The sequence below is a fragment of the Silurus meridionalis genome, chromosome 6 (genome assembly GCF_014805685.1).
Source record: "Silurus meridionalis isolate SWU-2019-XX chromosome 6, ASM1480568v1, whole genome shotgun sequence".
NCBI classification, from domain to species: Eukaryota; Metazoa; Chordata; class Actinopteri; order Siluriformes; family Siluridae; genus Silurus; species Silurus meridionalis.
This window is the reverse complement of record NC_060889.1, coordinates 24325712-24346084: the sequence shown is the minus strand read 5'-3', so window position 1 is coordinate 24346084 and position 20373 is coordinate 24325712. Positions and strand designations below refer to the sequence as shown.

The 20373-nt window shown below is 40.6% G+C and overlaps 3 protein-coding genes across 4 annotated transcripts in view; 2 read left to right on the top strand and 1 right to left on the bottom strand.

Annotated features, from left to right (window-relative positions):
• LOC124387535 (Fc receptor-like protein 5) overlaps positions 1 to 20373 on the top strand; it is a gene marked incomplete at its 5' end in the record, with an annotated part of 205314 nt that overhangs the window by 140415 nt on the left and 44526 nt on the right. The gene's annotated exons all lie outside the window — the stretch shown is intronic.
• Positions 1 to 20373, top strand: part of LOC124387229 (carcinoembryonic antigen-related cell adhesion molecule 5-like) — a 184165-nt gene that overhangs the window by 125892 nt on the left and 37900 nt on the right. The gene's annotated exons all lie outside the window — the stretch shown is intronic.
• Positions 1 to 20373, bottom strand: part of LOC124387226 (carcinoembryonic antigen-related cell adhesion molecule 5-like) — an 86702-nt gene that overhangs the window by 45272 nt on the left and 21057 nt on the right. Inside the window, 6 exon segments of the mRNA XM_046851444.1 lie at positions 3904 to 4149; positions 10042 to 10308; positions 10636 to 10908; positions 13117 to 13386; positions 13550 to 13807; positions 15765 to 16034. Of these exon segments, the coding sequence (XP_046707400.1) occupies positions 3904 to 4149; positions 10042 to 10308; positions 10636 to 10908; positions 13117 to 13386; positions 13550 to 13807; positions 15765 to 16034 (1584 nt within the window).

Here is a 20373-nt window from a genome sequence, read left to right as displayed (position 1 = left end):
TAATTATTGTTTCAAAATGTTATATTATAACTGGGTTGAAACCGACCCTGACACCACAAAGGTCATAATTTTAATCAGAGAAATTGATAATTTAGTTAGATTTTTTTGTTTTATTTTGTTTAAATAGAGGTTCCTGACAAAACAAAAAAACCTTGATGCAATAAACAAATTTATGTGGTACTTCTGTGCATTTAAACCTACAAACGGGTCGGTGCCAACCCTAACACAAGAGGAAGGTTAAATGAAGGTGAATATACCTGGATATGATTGTATATCAATTCTTACAATGTTTAGTTTACTTAAAAAATGCATGTGAGTGATTTAAAATGGGTGAAACATTTAGAGAATGTCATGATTGATTATGTATTTGATACAGTTGAATTGAAGGGAAGCTCAGAGACACCGAATAGCATATGAATATGCAAATGAGTAACACAGCGATTGGCTGATTACAGATCTACATAGAAATACTGTGCAATAAAAACCCGCTACAATGAACTCTTCAAAATTAAAGTCAAGCTACAAAACAAGAAAGAAGGAAACAATAGCATCCAGACTAAACTAAAAGCAACTCACTAGTCAGAACTGGTTAAAAAATAAAAAATAAAAATAAAATTGAATAGACAAAAACACAATAGCTAAAACCTGCATTATAGAAAAAAACAGCACCACAGACACAAACAGCAACTTGACCCAACGTTTGCTGTCCAGATTAGAACAATGATGCTGTTACATGAAACAGTATTTCTACTGACAATTAGCTGATTTTAAGATAAATGTATGTGTAACCCCTTTCAAATTAAGGTAATTAACAGACTTTTAATTTGAAATAAATGTAGTAAATACTATTCTCCATTACATGGGTGTTTCACTATGAGTGAAGTGATTAAGAGAGAGGGAGCATCTATTTTATAAAGAAGAGAAGAGAGAAATAATGTTGAGGCCTAAACCTCTTAATGGAGATTAGAAGAGGAGCAGAAAAAAAGTGTTTTAATTATTATTGTTTGTTGTTGTATTATGCAGGTTGGTTTTATTTTTTGTTTTGCTTCCTGTTGATGTTTTCTCCCAGAATCAACTTTGGATGATTGAACGGTGAGTAAACAGTGTGTAGTCACAGAGTGTCATTTCCTGGAGTGAATTCAGCACCTTAATGCATCTTCAGTTCCTGGATACAGATAACAGACTCTAACACACCTTTCACTTTGGATCATTCGAGTAAAACAGAATTTACCACTACATGGGTAGTAGATTTATTTTTCCTTTTTTTTTCTCTGCCATGTGACTTTTTTTCTTCTTTTCACTTTCTCTTGTTTTCCTGGAGGGATCAGCCTTTGTACGAGGAAAAAAACCTTTATTTTAAACTGTGTTTGGGGAGAAAATATTTTCCCTTTTTTTAGTTCTATTTACTGTATGTTCGTGAACATTAGAATTATTTCAGTAGATGGCAGGAATAAATATTGCTTTTTTTTATCAATAAGCTGCAGTGAATTTTCTGTCTCAAATCCTCCTTGATATGTGATATAGTTTAATCTGATCTTTTCATTTAGAAACCAAATCTAAAGTGTTGCATAATCAATATCCCTACATACCTACATGTGGAAGACAGAACATCTGGAATTAGAGCTGCTTTATTCTTACAATCAGCTAAAAAACACATGGTGGTAAAACTACAATTTGCATTCAGTAAATGGTTTTTCATGAAAGCCAAAATCATCAGAAGAAAAAGAACAAAAAGACATAAACTACTTCAGTCTGTGTGAATTTATTTACTACACGAGTTTCACAATTTGAGTTAAATTACTGAAATGAATGAACTTTTCCACAACATTCTAATTTATTGAGATGCAGCTGTATGACATTTATACATATGACTGATCTTGTGCTCCTTTTTAACCAGATTCTTTATACACAACAAAAAAATATAAAACAATAAACAGTAAATAAAAATGTAAATATCTATAGTTCTATGTTTGTAACTCTGTGACCACATTTCTATAGCAAATTAAATTATATTAATGAAATTCACTGATAATTCTATTTACAACCCTGGTCATCACATCCAGATATTTTCTGTTGAATTGTAAATCCCCCAAAAAATGTAAAGAGGCTTGTTTTTTTATGTATAACTGAGACGATGTTTAAGAATTTGTGTAGATTATTCATACTAGTCATTGTTAATAAAAACAAACAAACAAACAAACAAAAAAGACTTTCATTTAAATGTTTTTATGAAAATAATCGAACAGAAGCAGACATCTTAATCTTAGAAAAAAATTACAAGCAAAACTTGATGCCAGGTACTTACTTAATAATATATTAAAATAAGCAATTTTCTATTTTCTATTTTTTTATTCTACAAATATTACACACACTGCACATTTATCCCTCAGTAAATTATATCTAGAGCATAAAAATATAGCATATAGCTAAAAACATCACAAAGTGAAAAGAAAATAAAGAAGTTATACAAATAGTATGTTGGAAATAAAAATTATATATATATAAACTAAACACCTAATGATCCACTCGTTATTAAATTGTACTTACTGACAGCATGTAAAAGAATATTTTCAATATTTAGATTGTTGTTTCGTGATTTGGCCACTAGAGGTCCTCAATGCTTCCTCCATGTGTTCTCTCTTGGTCACTGCCGCCTGCTTTCTGTTTTCCCTGTGTGTGTGTGTTTGTGTGTGTGTGTTTGTGTGTGTGTGTGTGTGTGTGTGTGTGTGTGTGTGTGTGTGTGTGTGTGTGTGTGTGTGTTTTCAATTTCCACCTATGTCAGTTTCTTAGCTCAGTGTCAGGGCCGGTATACACAGTGTGACTTGACCAAAAGTCAAGGAGACAAAGACAAAAGGAGCGAGAGTGATGGCCTCTAGTGGCCAGAAAATGAGACAACAAAAATAAATCCTTACAGAATGTGTTCTCTTACACTGGGAACTGTTGTTATGTAAAAGCTAAATTATAAATCAAAAACCTGCTATTTAACACTCAGAATGATGTTTCAGCTTCTATCACTCTGTATGGTCTCTTGGTGTCATCAGGTTCAGCTGTAAAACACAATCATGAACACATCAAATGAGTCTCTTATTAAATGTGATGGTTTTATGTGATAGTTAATGAAGATTCTTACTTTGAGCTCTGTAGCATTTCACTGCCAGAATGAAGGTCACCAGCACATACACAGAGACTGTTACTGCACTGCTGAGGAGCTTCAGAACCGATAATGAAACTTCACCATGTGCTTGACTTGGTGGAAGAAATACTAATATAAATAAATAAATAAAATTAGATAAATCATTAATTTGCATTAATTTACATTCACATTTAATGTCAAAACACAATTCGTCTGCTATTAATTTTGAGAAACCTTTTCTAAATTAACGATAATTTCTGGAAAATAATTGAGCATTTGGACAGTTAGAACAAATGTATTTGTTTCTTTCTATTGATGTATGAGGCATAGAAATGTAAAAGGCTTTTGTTCAGACAGTGTTGTATTATTTAACATGAGGTGATGGGCAGGTTCACACTTCTCAGGTTAGACACAGACTGTAGCTGGTTGTCTGTACAGTGTCTAATGTGGGCTTTAATAAATAGTATTCAGGCCTGAAATGTATTATGATTATTGATGGATACTCATCAACACAGAGTCTAAACCAACCACACAGATAATCACTCAGCATATTTCTCTCTTCTACAATCTACTCCAAATACAACATGACGTCTTTTTTAAATGTGTAAAACTGGGAAAGATTAATTTCTACACTTTAGATTCCAAAAATCAGTAAATATCTTGTGACTTGCATTCGATTAACTCAATAAATATAAATGTCTATAAAGTAATAATAAATATTGTCTGTTACCTGAAGAGTATTTTAGATGAATATATGAATCATTTCTCACCTCTGACTGAAATCCAGCTTTTCGGTGACTCTCCTCTCTCTGGATGTTCACAGTGGTAGAAACCTTCATCTGACTTTGACACACTGCTGATGGTCATCACTCCTGTAGTCTGATTCTGGATGATTGAATCATTTTTATAGAAATCAATACCAGTTGAGATCTTTGTGTTTCGATATAAACAGTGTAAAGTCAGAGGATTTCCCTCAGTTACAGGATGGACAGGACTGTTCAGGATCACATCACCATCTGTAGGAAAGAGAACAGCAACAATAAAAACACAAAGTGTGTAAAAGTATAATTTTATCATGCAGACCTCTAATGATCTGTTCCATGTGACACTGCTGTAGAAACAAACTGCCATATTTAAGACCAGAAGATTGAGGAAGATGTGACAATAGCAGTCAAAAATAATAATATTCAATTCTATTACATTGTAAAATGCTGAATCCTCTATAAAGAACACTTTATATCAGGTAACTTGGAGGCTGTAATAACATGTGCTAAGCTAAATAAATGATCTGAGCATGTGTCTGAGACAGAAGTGTAAAGGATTTATGGTTAATATTTGTTGCTTTAGTAGTAAGTTTTTAAAATACATATAATTGTGTACGTACCTGCTGGACATAACTACATATCTATCTAGGATACATATTTATATAAAAATATCTGTGAATGGTAGATTTTCATGTCTGTACTGACTCCTGATCTGTATTTATTTTTACTGCTACTTGGTATGGATCATACATGATGACTACAGGAAAGAGGTCACATGACTTGTTTGCCGCGAGTGGTTTGACTTGTTTGCCGCGAGTTCCGTGTTTGTATTCGTGTTTGTATTCGTGTTTATATTCGTTTGTTTGTGTTTTTCTCTTTTAATAATCCTAAATTGTTTGTCTTCCTGACTTGTGCCTGTAGTCAGTTAAACTCGACTACCACTATATCTTCTCTCACTTTATCTTATTTGTGTATCCGAAATCTGTTCGTGATTATGAGCACTATGCCGGCTGTGTGTCTGACTTTGAGCACAGGTGAGGACTCGTTCGATTTGCAAGCGGTGGCGTTGGAGATGGAGGTTTTGGAGAAACAGATTCATGAGCTGCATGAAAAGCATGCCCGGCTGCGAGCGGAAAGCGGCGCTGGAAACATCCCGGCGGACGCCTTTTCGTCCCAGGTAAATTCCGGTTGAACCTAACGCTCCCAGCACCTCAACTCCGCGTGTTTCTCTGCCCAGACCCAGCGCACCTACAACTCCGGCAAAGGTGCAACATGGACCCTGGATGCGGCAGCAGCTGAAGAGACAAGCAAAGCCCGGTCGAGGACGTCTCCCCGCCACCACTACAGGCCTTGAGATCTCGACCGAGAACCGCCGCCTCTCCGCGAGACGGAACGCGACACTGTGATTCTCGGAGATTCCATCGTCCGCATGTCCGCGCTACGGAGCTAAAGGTAAGGTGCACACTCGCTGCTCGTGTTCTTGATGTCGCTGCGCAGGTACCCGCGGTCCTGAAGGAGAACCGGAGCGGTTGTTCTTCATGCCGGAACGAACAACACCAGGCTGAGACAAACGGAGGTATTAAAGAGGATTTCAGGATCCTGGTGGAGACGGTACGCAGCACATCACCCACAACGAGGATCATAGTGTCAGGACCTCTTCCCACTTACCAGCGAGGGGCTGAGAAGTTTAGTAGACTTTTAGCTCTAAATGAATGGTTACAGTCATGGTGTCGAGAACATAAACTTCTCTTTGTTAATAACTGGAACTGTTTCTGGGGCGTCCTAGGTTCTTCCGCCCTGATGGCCTGCACCCCAGCAGAGTTGGAGCAGCAGTGCTATCAGATAACATCTCTAGGATACTTCACACCATCTGACTGGTAAGACATCAGGAAAACTTCGACAATGAGAACACGCATACAACAGACCAAATAGTTACAAGTTCACACACAGCCCAGTTTATAGAAACCGTATCTATCCCTCGTAGCAAAACCAAGAAGTAAATACACAAGATCCAGAAACAATCTCATTGAAGTTAAAACTGAAAATGCCAGATAAACAAACACCAAAAAGTTTTAAAGTTTGGTCTTTTAAACATTAGATCACTTGCACCCAAAGCACTGATTATAAATGAGATGATCACGGATAATAATCTCGATGCACTCTGTCTCACTGAGACCTGGATTAAACCAGGTGATTATATGGGTCTAAGCAGTCGACACCGTCAGGATATGTTTATAAGCATGAGCCCGTCAGACTGGTCGTGGGGGTGTAGGAACCATTTATACTGCTTCTCTTAATGTTAGTCAGATGTTAGGATTCAGCTTTAAATCATTTGAAGTGCTCGTTCTTAAAGTTGTACTCGGACATACATAGTAAACTCGCTCTGGTCACCGTGTACAGACCCCAGGACCCTACGCTGATTTTCTTCAAGAGTTTGCTTGTTTTCTATCAGATCTCTTGATCAATTTTGATAAAGTGCTGCTTGTAGGAGATTTTAATATTCCTGTAGATGATGTAAACGATGCTCTAGGATTATCATTTGTTGACTTATTAAACTCTTTTGGGGTTAAACAAAACGTCACCAGACCAACTCATCGCTTTAACCACACACTAGACTTAATAATATCCCACGGAGCAGACGTCACTGATATAGATATTTTACCTCAGAGTGATGACATCACAGACCATTACCTCATACTGTACACACTACCGGTAGAGCAGATTAGCCGTGTTGCACCACGTTATCGACCTGGTAGGACTATTGTTCCAACCACTAAGGACAGATTCGTAAATAACCTGCCTGATTTATCTCAATTTCTCACTAAACCCATAACTACTATTAATCTTGATGAGATAACTAAGAACATAGACCTTATCCTCACTAGCACATTAGACACCGTTGCCCCTATCCGGTTAAAAAAGGTTAGAGACCAAGCACCTGCATCTTGGTATAATAGTCATACACATGCCCTCAAGAGAACAGCACGTAATCTGAGAGAAAATGGAGGAAAACTAAATTGGAGGTATTTAGAATCACAGATAAAGACAGTATGCTCAGCTACAGACGGCGCTAAAAGCTGCTAGAGCTGAACACCTGAGCAAACTTATAGAAAACAACAAAAACAATCCCAGGTTCCTTTTCAGTACAGTAGCTAAACTAACTACAAATCAGGGCTCTGAAAATTGTGTTCCATCACAGTTTAGTAGTGAGGACTTTATGATTTTCTTCACTGAAAAAATAGATAACATTAGAAAAACAATTGTGGCAGTTCAACCTCTTACAGCATCTCCTGAGACAGTGTTACCTTCAACTCCACAACTCCACTGTTTTACATGTATAGGACAGGAAGAGCTGTATAATGTTATTGCCAAAGCTAAATCGACAACATGTCAGTTAGATCCAATTCCTACTAAATTACTGAAGGAAGTGTTATATACAACTGGTGAGCCTCTTCTAAATATTATTAACTCCTCACTATCTTTAGGTCACGTCCCTAAATCCCTCAAGTTAGCAGTTATTAAGCCCCTCATTAAAAACCTAATCTGGATCCAAACACGTTATCAAATTACAGACCAATTTCAAATCTCCCATTTATGTCTAAGATTTTAGAAAAGATTGTCGCTGCACAGTTATGTTCCTACCTGCAAGAGAACAATATCTTTGAAGAATTTCAGTCAGGTTTTAGGCCCCATCATAGCACAGAAACTGCTCTAGTTAAAATAACTAATGACCTGTTTTTAGCTTCAGACCAAGGCTTCATCTCGCTGTTGGTTTTACTAGATCTTAGTGCTGCATTCGACACTATAGACCATGATCTCCTCCTAGATCGCTTACAAAATTACATCGGCATTCAGGGACAGGCATTAAGCTGGTTTAAATCCTACCTGTCCGATCGTTACCATTTCGTAGATTTGAATGGAGAGCTATCCAGGCTAATGCAAGTAAATTATGGCATGCCGCAAGGTTCAGTTCTAGGACCCCTGCTCTTCACAATATACATGCTTCCGTTAGGAAATATTATTAGAAGGCATGGAATTAGCTTCCATTGTTATGCTGATGATACTCAGCTATATATTTCATCTAAACCAGGCGATACAGCTCAATTAACCCGGATGACTGAGTGTGTTAAGGAACTAAGAGATTGGATGACCCATAACTTTCTACTTTTAAATTCTGATAAGACTGAGATTTTGCTCATCGCCCAAAAACTGGTATACAGATGCTCCAGCATCTCAACCTGCATTTAGACGGATGTTCTGTAACCACTAGTTCAACGGTAAAAGACCTGGGTGTTATTTTAGACAGCGACTTGTCTTTCAAAAATCACATCAATCAGGTTACAAAACAGCCTTCTTTCACCTTAGAAATATTTCTAAGCTAAGAAATATGTTGTCTATATCCGATGCAGAGAAGCTCGTCCATGCGTTTATGACCTCCAGAATAGACTACTGTAATGCGTTACTAGGTGGATGTCCTGCTTCATTAATAAACAAGCTTCAGTTAGTCCAGAATGCAGCAGCCAGAGTTCTTACAAGGTCAAAAAAATATGATCACATAACCCCGATCTTATCGTCCCTACATTGGCTTCCTGTTAAGTTTCGAATAGACTACAAACTATTACTTCTCACTTATAAAGCACTAAATGGTTTGGCTCCGTGTATCTATCCAGTCTTTTAACACGCTACAACCCGCCACGCTCCCTGAGATCTCAAAACTCTGGGCTTCTAGTAGTTCCTAGAATAGCAAAGTCCACTAAAGGTGGTAGAGCATTTTCACATTTAGCTCCTAAACTCTGGAATAGTCTTCCTGACGGTGTTCGGGGCTCAGACACACTCTCCCAATTTAAGTGTAGATTAAAAACGTATCTTTTAGCAAAGCCTACACATAACACACATCACATCATAACCTTGTGCTCCAGAACATCTGATCACATGCACATTATCAACTTGTGCTGTTAATATCATGAACAGCAGCTACGCTAATTCCTCTCCACTGCTTCTCTTTCTCTCCCCATCCCGAGGCATCCTGAGGTTGCTCCAGCTCCAGTCACCTCCCACCTCGTGATGATTACGGACCTTTAAAGAAGTAGATGCTGAACACACAAACATCCCGAACCATCTAGAGACGTACCAGTGCCATTTGGATCCCGCTACATGTGTGGAGTTTTGACATTGGACCTCCTGGAGTGTTTAAAGGCTCTGGCATGGAGAAGCTGATGCTGGATCTGTGGTGATCACAAATGCTGAGCTTATAAAACTCGGAGCTACTAACCATATAGACTGTTTAAGACTGCAGAAAGAACATTACTTATAATCTTATACTCCAGTAATCATGTTAGTTCTCACTCTCCAGTGTTCTGTATTGTTGAAAGATTTATGATCAAACTCTTGATGTCACCCAGATGAGGATGGGTTCCCCTTTTGAGTCTGGTTCCTCTCAAGGTTTCTTCCTCATAACATCTAAGGGAGTTTTTCCTTGCCACAGTCGCCACGGCTTGCTCATCAGGGACAAATGCACACCATTCACCATCACTGTTGATTTGTGTAAAGCTGCTTTGAGACAATGTCTGTTGTGAAAAGCGCTATACAAATAAACTTGACTTGACTTGACTTGACCAAAACAAATCAATGGATATTGAAATCTACAACAAACTGCACTGTAGGAAATCACTGGTTATATGAATGAAAAAGTCATTAAACCTTTTGTTTAATATGCAGTGTAGCAATAATATGACAATTATTCTAGTATTCAGTTTTGTTATTAAAAGAACACAGCAGTGAAATAAAAACTAGCTATAAATGAAACATATACAGTATGTACAAGCTTTCATCATTAACTCAGGTTATAGAAATACCACTACAATTATGCAGTTATTATAACCGTGACTTACAGAAGGAAACTGAGAGATTCATGTCTTGAAATGTTTAATGTAATTGTTTATCTGGAGTAGCTACTGACACTGTGTTCAGTAAAATATTAATTTCCTTAATTATTTTTAAATATTAAAATGGTTTTCAGCAGAGGAGAGTAAACAGGATTTTATATTTAATTACTAAAAATATCATGTAATATTAAGAAGATATTTTTATGTTAGATCTGGTTTATATATTAAATTCTACTGATGAGAAGTGATAAAGACTCACTGTGTACTGTGATGTTAACAGATTTACTGCGTTCTCCAGATTCAGACTGACACCAGTAAACTCCAGTGTGTGATGGAGAGAGGGAGATGATGTAACATGTAGATCCTGAATCTGATGAACAATCAAGCGATGCCTCACTGTGTGTGTATCTTCTCACTGTCCATCCAGTAGAGTCTCTCTGGTCCTCACAGCTCAGTGAGAGAGAGGCAGCAGTAAAGTGTTGAGATCTGCTGGGATTGATGATCAGAGACACTGAAGCAGATTTATCTGTTAATAAATATATTAATGTTATTATATTTACATTTATAACACTGTTTTATTAAAATTAATGTTGGTGAAAAATATGTCGAAAAAAAAAAGGTTTAGTGTGATGAAGTTGCTGCAGTGTACCAGAGTTAAATCATGAAACACAGACATACATTTCTTCTGTACAGTATAAAAGTTCAATCCTTCTCTTCTTTACTTATTCACACTCGAGCTTTATACTGGGTAAAATCTATTTGTTCTCTGTATGTAGGAGTGTAAATATAATTTACTGTGTTTCTACTCAGATCTTCTGTAAACTTGTTCTGTGTAATTAATTCACATACTCACCAGTAACATTTACCCAGAGTGCATCACTGTAGTGTGTGTAGTAGACTGGGTTTCCTCTTCCAGCTCTGCACCTGTACTGACCTCCATCAGAGACACTGACTGATCTGAACAAGTAGTGATTTGTTTCAGTCTCAGTTTCACGTCTCTGTGTGTCTTTGCTCCAGTAAAACTTCCATCCAGCAGACTGCAGCTTCAGTGTACAGTACAGAGTCACTGAGTTTCCTGTCAGTGCAGCTCCTTTAAGATCTGATGTGAGTTCAGGTTCAGGTTTTTCTGTTAGAGACAAAACACATTTCACAGGAATCATTTGTATGAACATTAATTCATTAGGAACCTCTACAAAAAGAAGAAAAAAACATTTTTGTTGTATCTGTAATGATCCTACACTCAAATGAAGATTAAATATTGTAACATTTAATTAATCTATTATACTGAGCCTATAGTTCATGTAGGCAGTGTTTATGAAGTGAATTTGTTGGATGCATTAAAGATTTCAAAATACTGTGTGTTTATCAGATAAATCCGTGAACATCATGTCAAAAAAGACAAAAGGGTGATTCCAAATATTATTCAAAATAAACAAAGGTAGAATATTTTCTATTTTATTTTTTTTCAAATCATGAAACAAACTATTTGGCTCTTCTCATTACTTTAAATGTGTTATCAGAATTCAGATTGCTAGAAATAAAGCAGGTGGAAAATGTAGATGTCTTTATCTAGACATGGAGGATGTTTTAATAGTGTGTGTATGTGACCATCTCATAGCTGTGTTAGTAACTGTGTCTGTGAAGTTTTCATTCACAACTGAATCTCATGAGTTTGATGCTTTAAAAGTTACCACCAGGTAACAACTAAAGAGGAGAGAAAGTGACTGTTCATTTGCCACAAGGGCACTGAAGACCATTCTAAATTTGAGGTTGATGGAGATCATGGTCACATGACCACAGCTCTCTCATGACTCACTCATCTGTATACAGCACTTTCAGTTTGGGATGGATTTTTCATTGTCTTCTTTTTGGACTGATGTAACTATTACTACTATTACTCTATATTACATCACATTTCTTCTTATGTTGAATAAACTGTTATGCTTGTGTTTGTCTATTGTCTCCCTTATTTTGTTAAAATTAGCACAATTTACCTGCAGAACACATTATCATTGTACTTATTTCCTGCCATTTTTCTGTCTTGAGCATACAATTTACAAACAAGGCAACTAGTTATATAAATTAAACATTGTACAAAACCTGTAAAGTATCCACAGTATAGGTTGTGTGTGTGTGTGTGTGTGTGTGTGTGTGTGTGTGTGTGTGTGTGTGTGTGTGTGTGCGTGGTAAATAAAAATATTTAAGTTGTAATGCTTCTTTGCATTTTAGTCAAATGGAGATTAATTTGTTTACCCTTAAACCCCAACACCTGCCTATTAGCTCATGTCCTTAGTTTTGTTTGAAAAAGTTATTTTTGTGGAAAAATATGTTTATAGGTGGTCTGTGGTGGTACATTTCATACCATGTGTATTTACTATCACAAAGCTTCCTGAGTTTATATCTGTTTCCACTAGATGGCGCTTGTGCACTTAGAATCTGGTTTATTTCGGTAACCTTTTATTAGTTTAATTTGTATAATTTTATAATGTGTATTGTGATTTTTATACTTAATTGTTGTTTACTTGAGCAAGTCTGATTCTTTCTAAAAGTGTTTGGTTATGTTTTATTTTATTCCCATCATGTCTTTGTATGACACTTCCTGTTATATGAGCTGCATGAAGAGATGAACGATACTACAGAATCATCGAAAGATTTCATGTGTTTCCTTTTGCCACTATAAGCATCCAATCAAGAGACTTCAAGATATATTCCCCTCTCTTAGCTCACAAGCAGGTAAAAGTGGTATGTGGATGTATTTTGTGTTTATTTACAAGTTTAAAATCGTATGTGTGTTTCCATGTAATTGAATGTGGGACTGATGTTTGTTATTTACGGTCTGTTTATTTCGTTCTACAGGGTTGATGTCCACGTGCATTAAACATCTGTAAAAGAGAACCTCAGCCTTCGTGTTGTTACTGAGAGTCTCATACCATGTGTGTTTAACTGTTATTCCTTTACCTGCACACGATTTAACTAGTTCTAGTTTCTAGTTTTCCTGTCGTTAATCACACAGTCTGAGTTTGTGCTGTCAATAAACAATTGTGCATTCATTTATTGATGTTTCCTGTTCAAGTTTATTTTCTTGCCAACATCCTTGAGAGCATCATTTATTTCCCACTTGGAAGCTGTATGAAACTACAGCTATACCCAAAACAAACATGGCTGACAACATACACAAGTCAACATGCTGTAAACTAAACAAGCAAACAGACATACAAAGATAAAAAAAGTCACAATATGTGTGGTTTTTGTGTGGATATTGGGATCATGATCCCAATAAATGTCTACACTTTAAATTGTTTATAGGAGAGAATATGTGAGACAAAACACTCACCTGCTACAGTCAGTGTAACTGCATCACTGCTCTGTGTGTATTTTGGGTCTGATGATTGAGTTCCATTACAGATATAAGGACCTTTATAAGAGTCTTTAACATCAGTGATTGTGTAGGTCTTCTTTCCTGCAGCATCTCTGATTTCTTCATTACTTCTATTCCAGTGATACTTCCAGGATCCTCCAGTCTGTATGTCACATGTGAGAGTGACAGTTTCCCCAATGAACACATTCACAGCTGGGTGTATTTTCACTACAGGCTTTGGTCTCGCTATACAAAGATAATAAAAATTTACCAAACAGTACATGTAATAATCATTTAAACATTGTGTTATATTATTACACAATAGCAATAAATGTTAGAATTACATTTTTTTTTCATAAATACTTTCTACCTTTAACTGTGCAGTGAAAATGTAGAAAACATGATGTACCTTTCACTGTAACTGTAGCTGCAGCACTGAACTCTGACTCGTAGTTTCTCCTGAGTGCTTTACAGTAGTATGTTGTTTGTCCTTCATTAGAGATTATCACACTGATTGGGTTTGTATTTTGGGCTTCAGGTGATTTCTGGTTATGTTTATACCAGGAAAAGCTCCATCCAGTAGACTGCAGATTACAGTTCAGAGTAACTCTGTCTCCAGTGTAGATGAAGCTCTGAGGATTCACACTCACAGTCGGTGTGGGTTTTTCTGTTGATATGAAATGATGAAGAACTGAATTTACATTTACAGCATGAGCAGTTGTTTTATCTCTGTGCTGAATGAAGCATGTGGATACAGTATTTATTTTAAAGGTAAAAGCAAAGTGACTTTTTAAAACAGTTTAAAAGGAGTACATCGTCTACAAAAATTAAAACAATGATAGAACTGAAAGATATTGTACTGGACTTGACTGTTCTCGAAGCTTCTTTACATATAAGTTTTACATTTATTATAGAAACTGTTGATAATTAAAAAAGAAGCTTATCTTTAATTTGCACCCTTCAGCACATTGATGTGTAAGTGAGGGAGAGTCCCTGTGAATGTTTATACTGAACATAACCCTTTATTAGTCTAATATTCTACTGGTTTTACTGTACAGCACTTTCAGTTTGGGTTGGATTTCCCATTGTCTTATTTTTGGACTGATGTAACTATTACTACTCTATATTACATACACATGCTGACACACTGCCTGACACTGATGTTCTGAACAGTTCACATTTCCTCTTATGTAAAATAAACTGTTATGCTTGTGCTTGTCTGTTGTCGCTCTTATTTTCTTAAAATTAGCACTTCTGTTTATTTGCAGAACACATTATCATTGTACTTATTTCCTGCCATTTTCACCTCCTGACTGTTGCCAGGAGCCTGTTTTTCTGTCTTGAGCATACAGTTTACAAACAAGGCAACTAGTTATATAAATTAAACATTGTACAAAACCTGTAAAGTATCCACAGTATAGATTCCATGTGTGTGTTTGTGTGTGTGTGTGTGTGTGTGTGTGTTAAATAAAAACATTTAATTTGTAATGCTTCTTTGCATTTTAGTCAAATGGAGATTTATTTTTTTACCCATAAACCCCAACAGCTGCCCATTAGCTCATATCCTTAGTTTAGTTTGAAAAGGTTATTTTTGTGGAATAATATGTTTATAGGTGGTCTGTGGTGGTACATTTCATACCATTTGTATTTACTATCACAAAGCTTCCTGAGTTTATACCTGTTTCCACTAGATGGCGCTTGTGCACTTAGAATCTGGTTTATTTTGGTAACCTTTTATTAGTTACATTTTTATAATTTTTTTAATTTTATAATGTTTATTGTGATTTTTATACTCAATTGTTGTTTACTTGAGCAAGACTGATTCTTTCTAAGAGTTTTGGTGATGTTATATTTTATTCCCATCATGCCTTTGTATGGCACTTCCTGTTATATGATCTGCATGAAGAGATGAACGATGCTACAGAATCATCGAAAGATTTCATGTGTTTCCTTTTGCCATTATAATCATCCAATCAAGAGACTTCAAGATATATTCCCCTCTCTTAACTCACAAGCAGGTAAAAGTGGTATGTGGATGTATTTTGTGTTTATTTACGAGTTTAAAATTGTATGCGTGTTTTCTATGTAATTGAATGTGGGACTGATGTTTGTTATATTCGGTCTGTTTATTTAGTTCTACAGTGTTGATGTCCCCGTGCATTAAACATCTGTAAAAGAGAACCTCAGCCTTCGTGTTGTGACTGAGAGTCTCATACCATGTGTGTTTAACTGTTATTCCTTTACCTGCACACGATTTAACTAGTTCTAGTTTCTAGTTTTCCTGTTGCTAATCACACAGTCTGAGTTTGTGCTGTCAATAAACAATTGTGCATTAATTTAATGATGTTTCCTGTTTAAGTGTATTTTCTTGCCAACATCCTTGAGAGCATCCTTTAGTTCCCACATGGAAGCTGTATGAAACTACAGCTATACCCAAAACAAACATGGCTGACAACATACACAAGTCAACATGTTGTGTAAACTAAACAAGCAAACAGACATACCAAGATAAGAAAAATGTCACAATATGTGTGGTTTTTGTGTGAATATTGGGATCATGAGAAATACATGTCTACACTTTAAATTGTTCATAAGAGAGAATATGTGATATAAAACACACTCACCTGATACAGTCAGTGTAACTGCATCACTGCTCTGTGTGTATTTTGGGTCTGATGATTGAGTTCCTTTACAGCTATAAGGACCTTTATTAGAGTCTTTAACATCAGTGATTGTGTAGGTCTTCTCTCCTGCAACAACACTGATTTCTTCATTACTTCTATTCCAGTGATACTTCCAGGATCTTCCAGTCTGTATGTCACATGTGAGAGTGACAGTTTCCCCAATGAACACATTCACAGCTGGGTGTATTTTCACTACAGGCTTTGGTCTCGCTATACAAAGATAATAAAAATGTACCAAACAGTACATGTAATCATCATTTAAACATCAAGTTATATTATACAATAGCAATAAATGTTAGAATAATTAAGGAAAACTTAGGAAAATGTGATACAACGATCACAAAGACTAATAAGCGTCTCTAGGTTACGTATGTAACCCTAGTTCCCTGAGGGAACGAGACGCTGCGTCAAAACGCTTTGGGAACGCGCCTGAGTGTTCATGCTCTGAATAACGTGTGTAATCAGTCAAAAATTGGACGCTGGCCGTCACCGATGAGGTGACGTCACGACCAGGAGTATAAAACGCATTTGAGAGAAGCCAGCGGCAGCTTCTGAAAGGGAGAAGAAAGCGCCGCGGGGACGCGGAGGTGTGGCACAGAGACGCAGCGTCTCGTTCCCTCAGGGAACTAGGGTTACATCGTAACCTGAGGCGTTCCCTTTCAGGAACTCGAGCTGCGTCTAAACGCTTTGGGAACGAGTGTCCAATCACGCCAGACTGACCAGTCCCTGCCCAGTGTGTATCTGACCACAGCTAGAGGAGGACCGAGGGGCCAGGAGTGGCACTGCGGTCCAGGTTATAGAACCGCACAAAGGTCAGTGGGCGGACCAACCCGCAGCGTCACATATGTCCTGGAGGGGAACTCCAGAGGACCTAGACTTAGAGGCAGCCACACTCCGGGTGGAGTGAGCTCTGACCCCAAAGGGAGCGGGGAGACCAGAGGACTCATAAGACGAAGTGATAGCGTCAACAATCCACCTGCTCAGAGTCTGCTTATTAGCAGGCAAGCCTCCCTTGTGAGGGCCGTAGCAGACAAACAGCTGACGGGACCTTCTCCAAGGACCCGTCCTGCGGACGTAAGTGTCCAGAGCACGCACCAGGCAGAGCCGGTTAAGCTTCTCCTGGTCTGGGGCCTGGAATGGAGGAGGATAGAATGCCTGTAGCTTAACGGGCCGTGGGACGACCGAGGGCACCTTGGGGACGTAACACGTACGGGGGTAAAGGAGGGCACCAGCCATACCTGGGGTAAACTCCAGGAAGGAGGGGGCCATGGAGAGGGCCTGCAGGTTCCCCACCCTTTTTATAGAGCAGATGGCCAACAAGAACGCGGTCTTGATAGACAGGTGCCTCCAAGATGCCTCGGCTAGAGGCTCGAAGGGGGGCTCAGAAAGGGCCCCCAAGACGACGGCCAGGTCCCACCCAGGCACTCTAGGCCGTACCGGGGGCCTCAGCCTCCGGGTGCCGCGGAGAAAACGTGTCACAAAGGGGTCTCTGCCCAGAGACTGCCCGGCCACAGGGGCATGATTGGCTGAAATGGCAGACGTGTAGACCTTTAGGGTGGACGGAGCCAACCCCTTGGCGAACTGTCCCTGGAGAAAATCCAGCACTGAACCAACTGGGCAGTGGACTGCATCCAGCTGGTGGTGCTCACACCACGAGCAGAACAGTCGCCACCTGCCGGCATACAACTTCCTAGTGGAGGGAGCTCTGGAGTGGAGAATGGTCTCTACTACCTCTGTGGAGAGACCAGAACCTCGGAGCCGTGCCCCCTCAGGGGCCACAGCCACAGCCTCCACAGCTCCGGGCGGGCGTGAAATATGGCACCCCCTAGCTGAGAAAGGAGGTCCCTCCTCAGAGGAATCTCCCACGGAGGGTGCTCGAGGAGAGCCACCAAGTCCGCGAACCATGGTTTGCGCGGCTACCTTGGAGCTACCAGGAGGAGACTGACTCCATCCCGGCGAACTCTCTCCAGAACTCCCGGAAGCAGCGTGACGGGGGGAAAAGCGTACAGACGCAGCCTCGGCCACGTCTGAGACATAGCATCCAGCCCCAGAGGGGCCGGAGGCGTAAGGGAGAACCAGAGGGGACAGTGCGACGTCTCTCGAGAAGCGAACAGATCCACCTGGGCTCCTCCGAATTTCTCCCAAACCTGTTCCACCACATCGGGGTGTAGCCGCCATTCCCCGGGCCTCAACCCCTGCCTCGACAGAGCGTCTGCTGCCTCGTTCAACCGGCCTGGGATGTAAACTGCTCTCACAGAGAGGAGTTTCCCCTGGGCCTAAAGAAGGACCTGGTGCGCCAGCCTGCACAGGGGGCGTGAGCGCAGACCTCCTTGATGGTTGATGTAAGAGACCACCGAAGTGTTGTCTGTACGGACCAACACGTGGTGACCTCTGAGGTCTGGGAGGAAATGCTTCAAAGCTAGAAGCACGGCCAGCATCTCTAGGCAATTGATATGCCACAGTAGATGGGGCCCCTCCCACAGACCCCTGGCGGAGCGACCACTCATGACCGCTCCCCACCCCATGAGGGACGCATCCGTCGTTAGCATTAAGCGACGACCTGGGACTCCCAGCACAGGGCCTAGACATAGAAACCGGGGATCTCTCCAAACATCTATGGCACGTAGGCATCGCCGCGTGACCTTGATGGTACGGAGCGGATTGCCCCTCCGTGAAAACCCGTGGGTCCTGAGCCACCATTGAAGGGGCCTCATGTACAGCAGGTCAAGTGGAATCACACTGGACGCAGCTGCCATAAGCCCTATCAGTTTCTGGAACTGCTTGACAGTGAGAGGCTGCCCCTCTCTGACCTTCCCGACGGCCGCAAGGATGGGCACAATGCGGGCAGGAGAAAGCTGCGCACGCAAAGTAGTCGAATCCCATATGACACCGAGATAGGTGGTTCTCTGAAAAGGAGAAAGCACACTCTTCTCGGCGTTCAAGCAAAACCCCAAAGCCTTCATGTGGGCGAGAACGACATCTCGAAGCCGGACCGCCAGCTGCTCTGACTGAGCTAGGATCAACCAATCGTCGATGTAGTTGAGGATGCGGATGCCCTGAGACCTCAGGGGAACCAGAGCCGCATCCACACATTTTGTGAAGGTACGGGGTGAATGGGCAAGGCCAAATAGAAGAACCCAATACTGGTAAGCTTCGGCCCCGAAAGCGAACCTCAGGAACCTCCTGTGAGAGGGTAGGACGGACACATGAAAAAAAATAGGACGCAACCCACCGTCCTTCGCAACCCACCGTCCTTCTTGGGAACTATGAAGTACCGGCTGTAGAACCCGGACTCTCGTTCTGATGGAGGGACCACCTCGATGGCCCTCTTCCTCAGGAGAGTAACTACTTCCTGGTCCATGACCAGAGCCTGCTGTCGTCCCACCAGAGTGGAAAGAACCCCATAAAAAGAGAGCGAGTCGCGACACTGCGTTTCTGAACCTCCCGATGGGAGGCGAAAGGCTGCGGCTGGGGCTGAGCCTGCCGAGCAGCCCCCTGCGAGCGGCGTGGGAGGTAACGCTGGAACGCTGCCGCTTGTTTCCTATTTTCCTGAAACCTCTCGACCACCACATGTACGGAATCTCCGAAAAGGCCAGAAGGAGTTAGCGGAGCGTTCAGTAACACGGCCCTGTCCCTATCAGACATGTCTGACAGTGTGAGCCACAGGTGCCTTTCTGTAGACACCAGGGCAGCCATAAACCGGCCAATGGCCCTAGCGGTCTCCTTAGTAGCCCTGAGAGCCAGATCTGCCGTACGGCGCAGCTCATCGAACTGGCCATCCACGGCACCCCCCACATCCAACTCACGCAGCAGATATGCCTGCAACACCGCCATGGTGTGCAGGGAAGAAGCAGCCCGACCTGCTGAAGCATAGGCTTTACCTACGAGCGCAGAAGTGTTGCGTAGGGGCTTTGTGGGTAACGTCGGGGTCTTAAGGGAAGAGACGACTCCGGGAGAAAGATCGGTGGCAAGTGTCTCTTCAACCTGAGGCATAGCCTCATAACCATATTCTCTCCGCCCAAATATCTGGAAATACACAGTAGAAGTGGGGGTGAAGGGGCGGGCCGAGTAAGGTTTAACTCACGACCTAGACACCTCGGTGTGTAGATTGGGAAAAAATGGAAGACCCCTGCGCGGAGGTTGTGACACAGGTGTCAGAAAGCGCTCATCTAATTTACTGGATGAAAGCACTTCCTGCTCATGAGCCAGCCAAGTTATATCGAGCTTGGCAACGGCACGCGTTACAACCTCCGTAAGCTCCTCGGCTTCCGTATCGCAGCGCGCGATAAAAACCCGTCTCGAAACCCTCTGCAAGGTCCATCTGCGAACCCCAGGATCTGGCACGCCTCTCTGCCTCAGCGAGAGCGGGACCAGACCCGAAAGGAGTTAGAGCACTCATTTCATTGAATAGAGCTGAGCGAGCGCAGAGCGAGTGCAAAGACATGCGAGCACAGTGAACACACTCAGCTCCCTCTTCGAGAATCGATCTCGCATGCTCTGCACCCAAGCAAGCAACACACAAGCTGTGCGAATCCCCCCCCCGTAATAT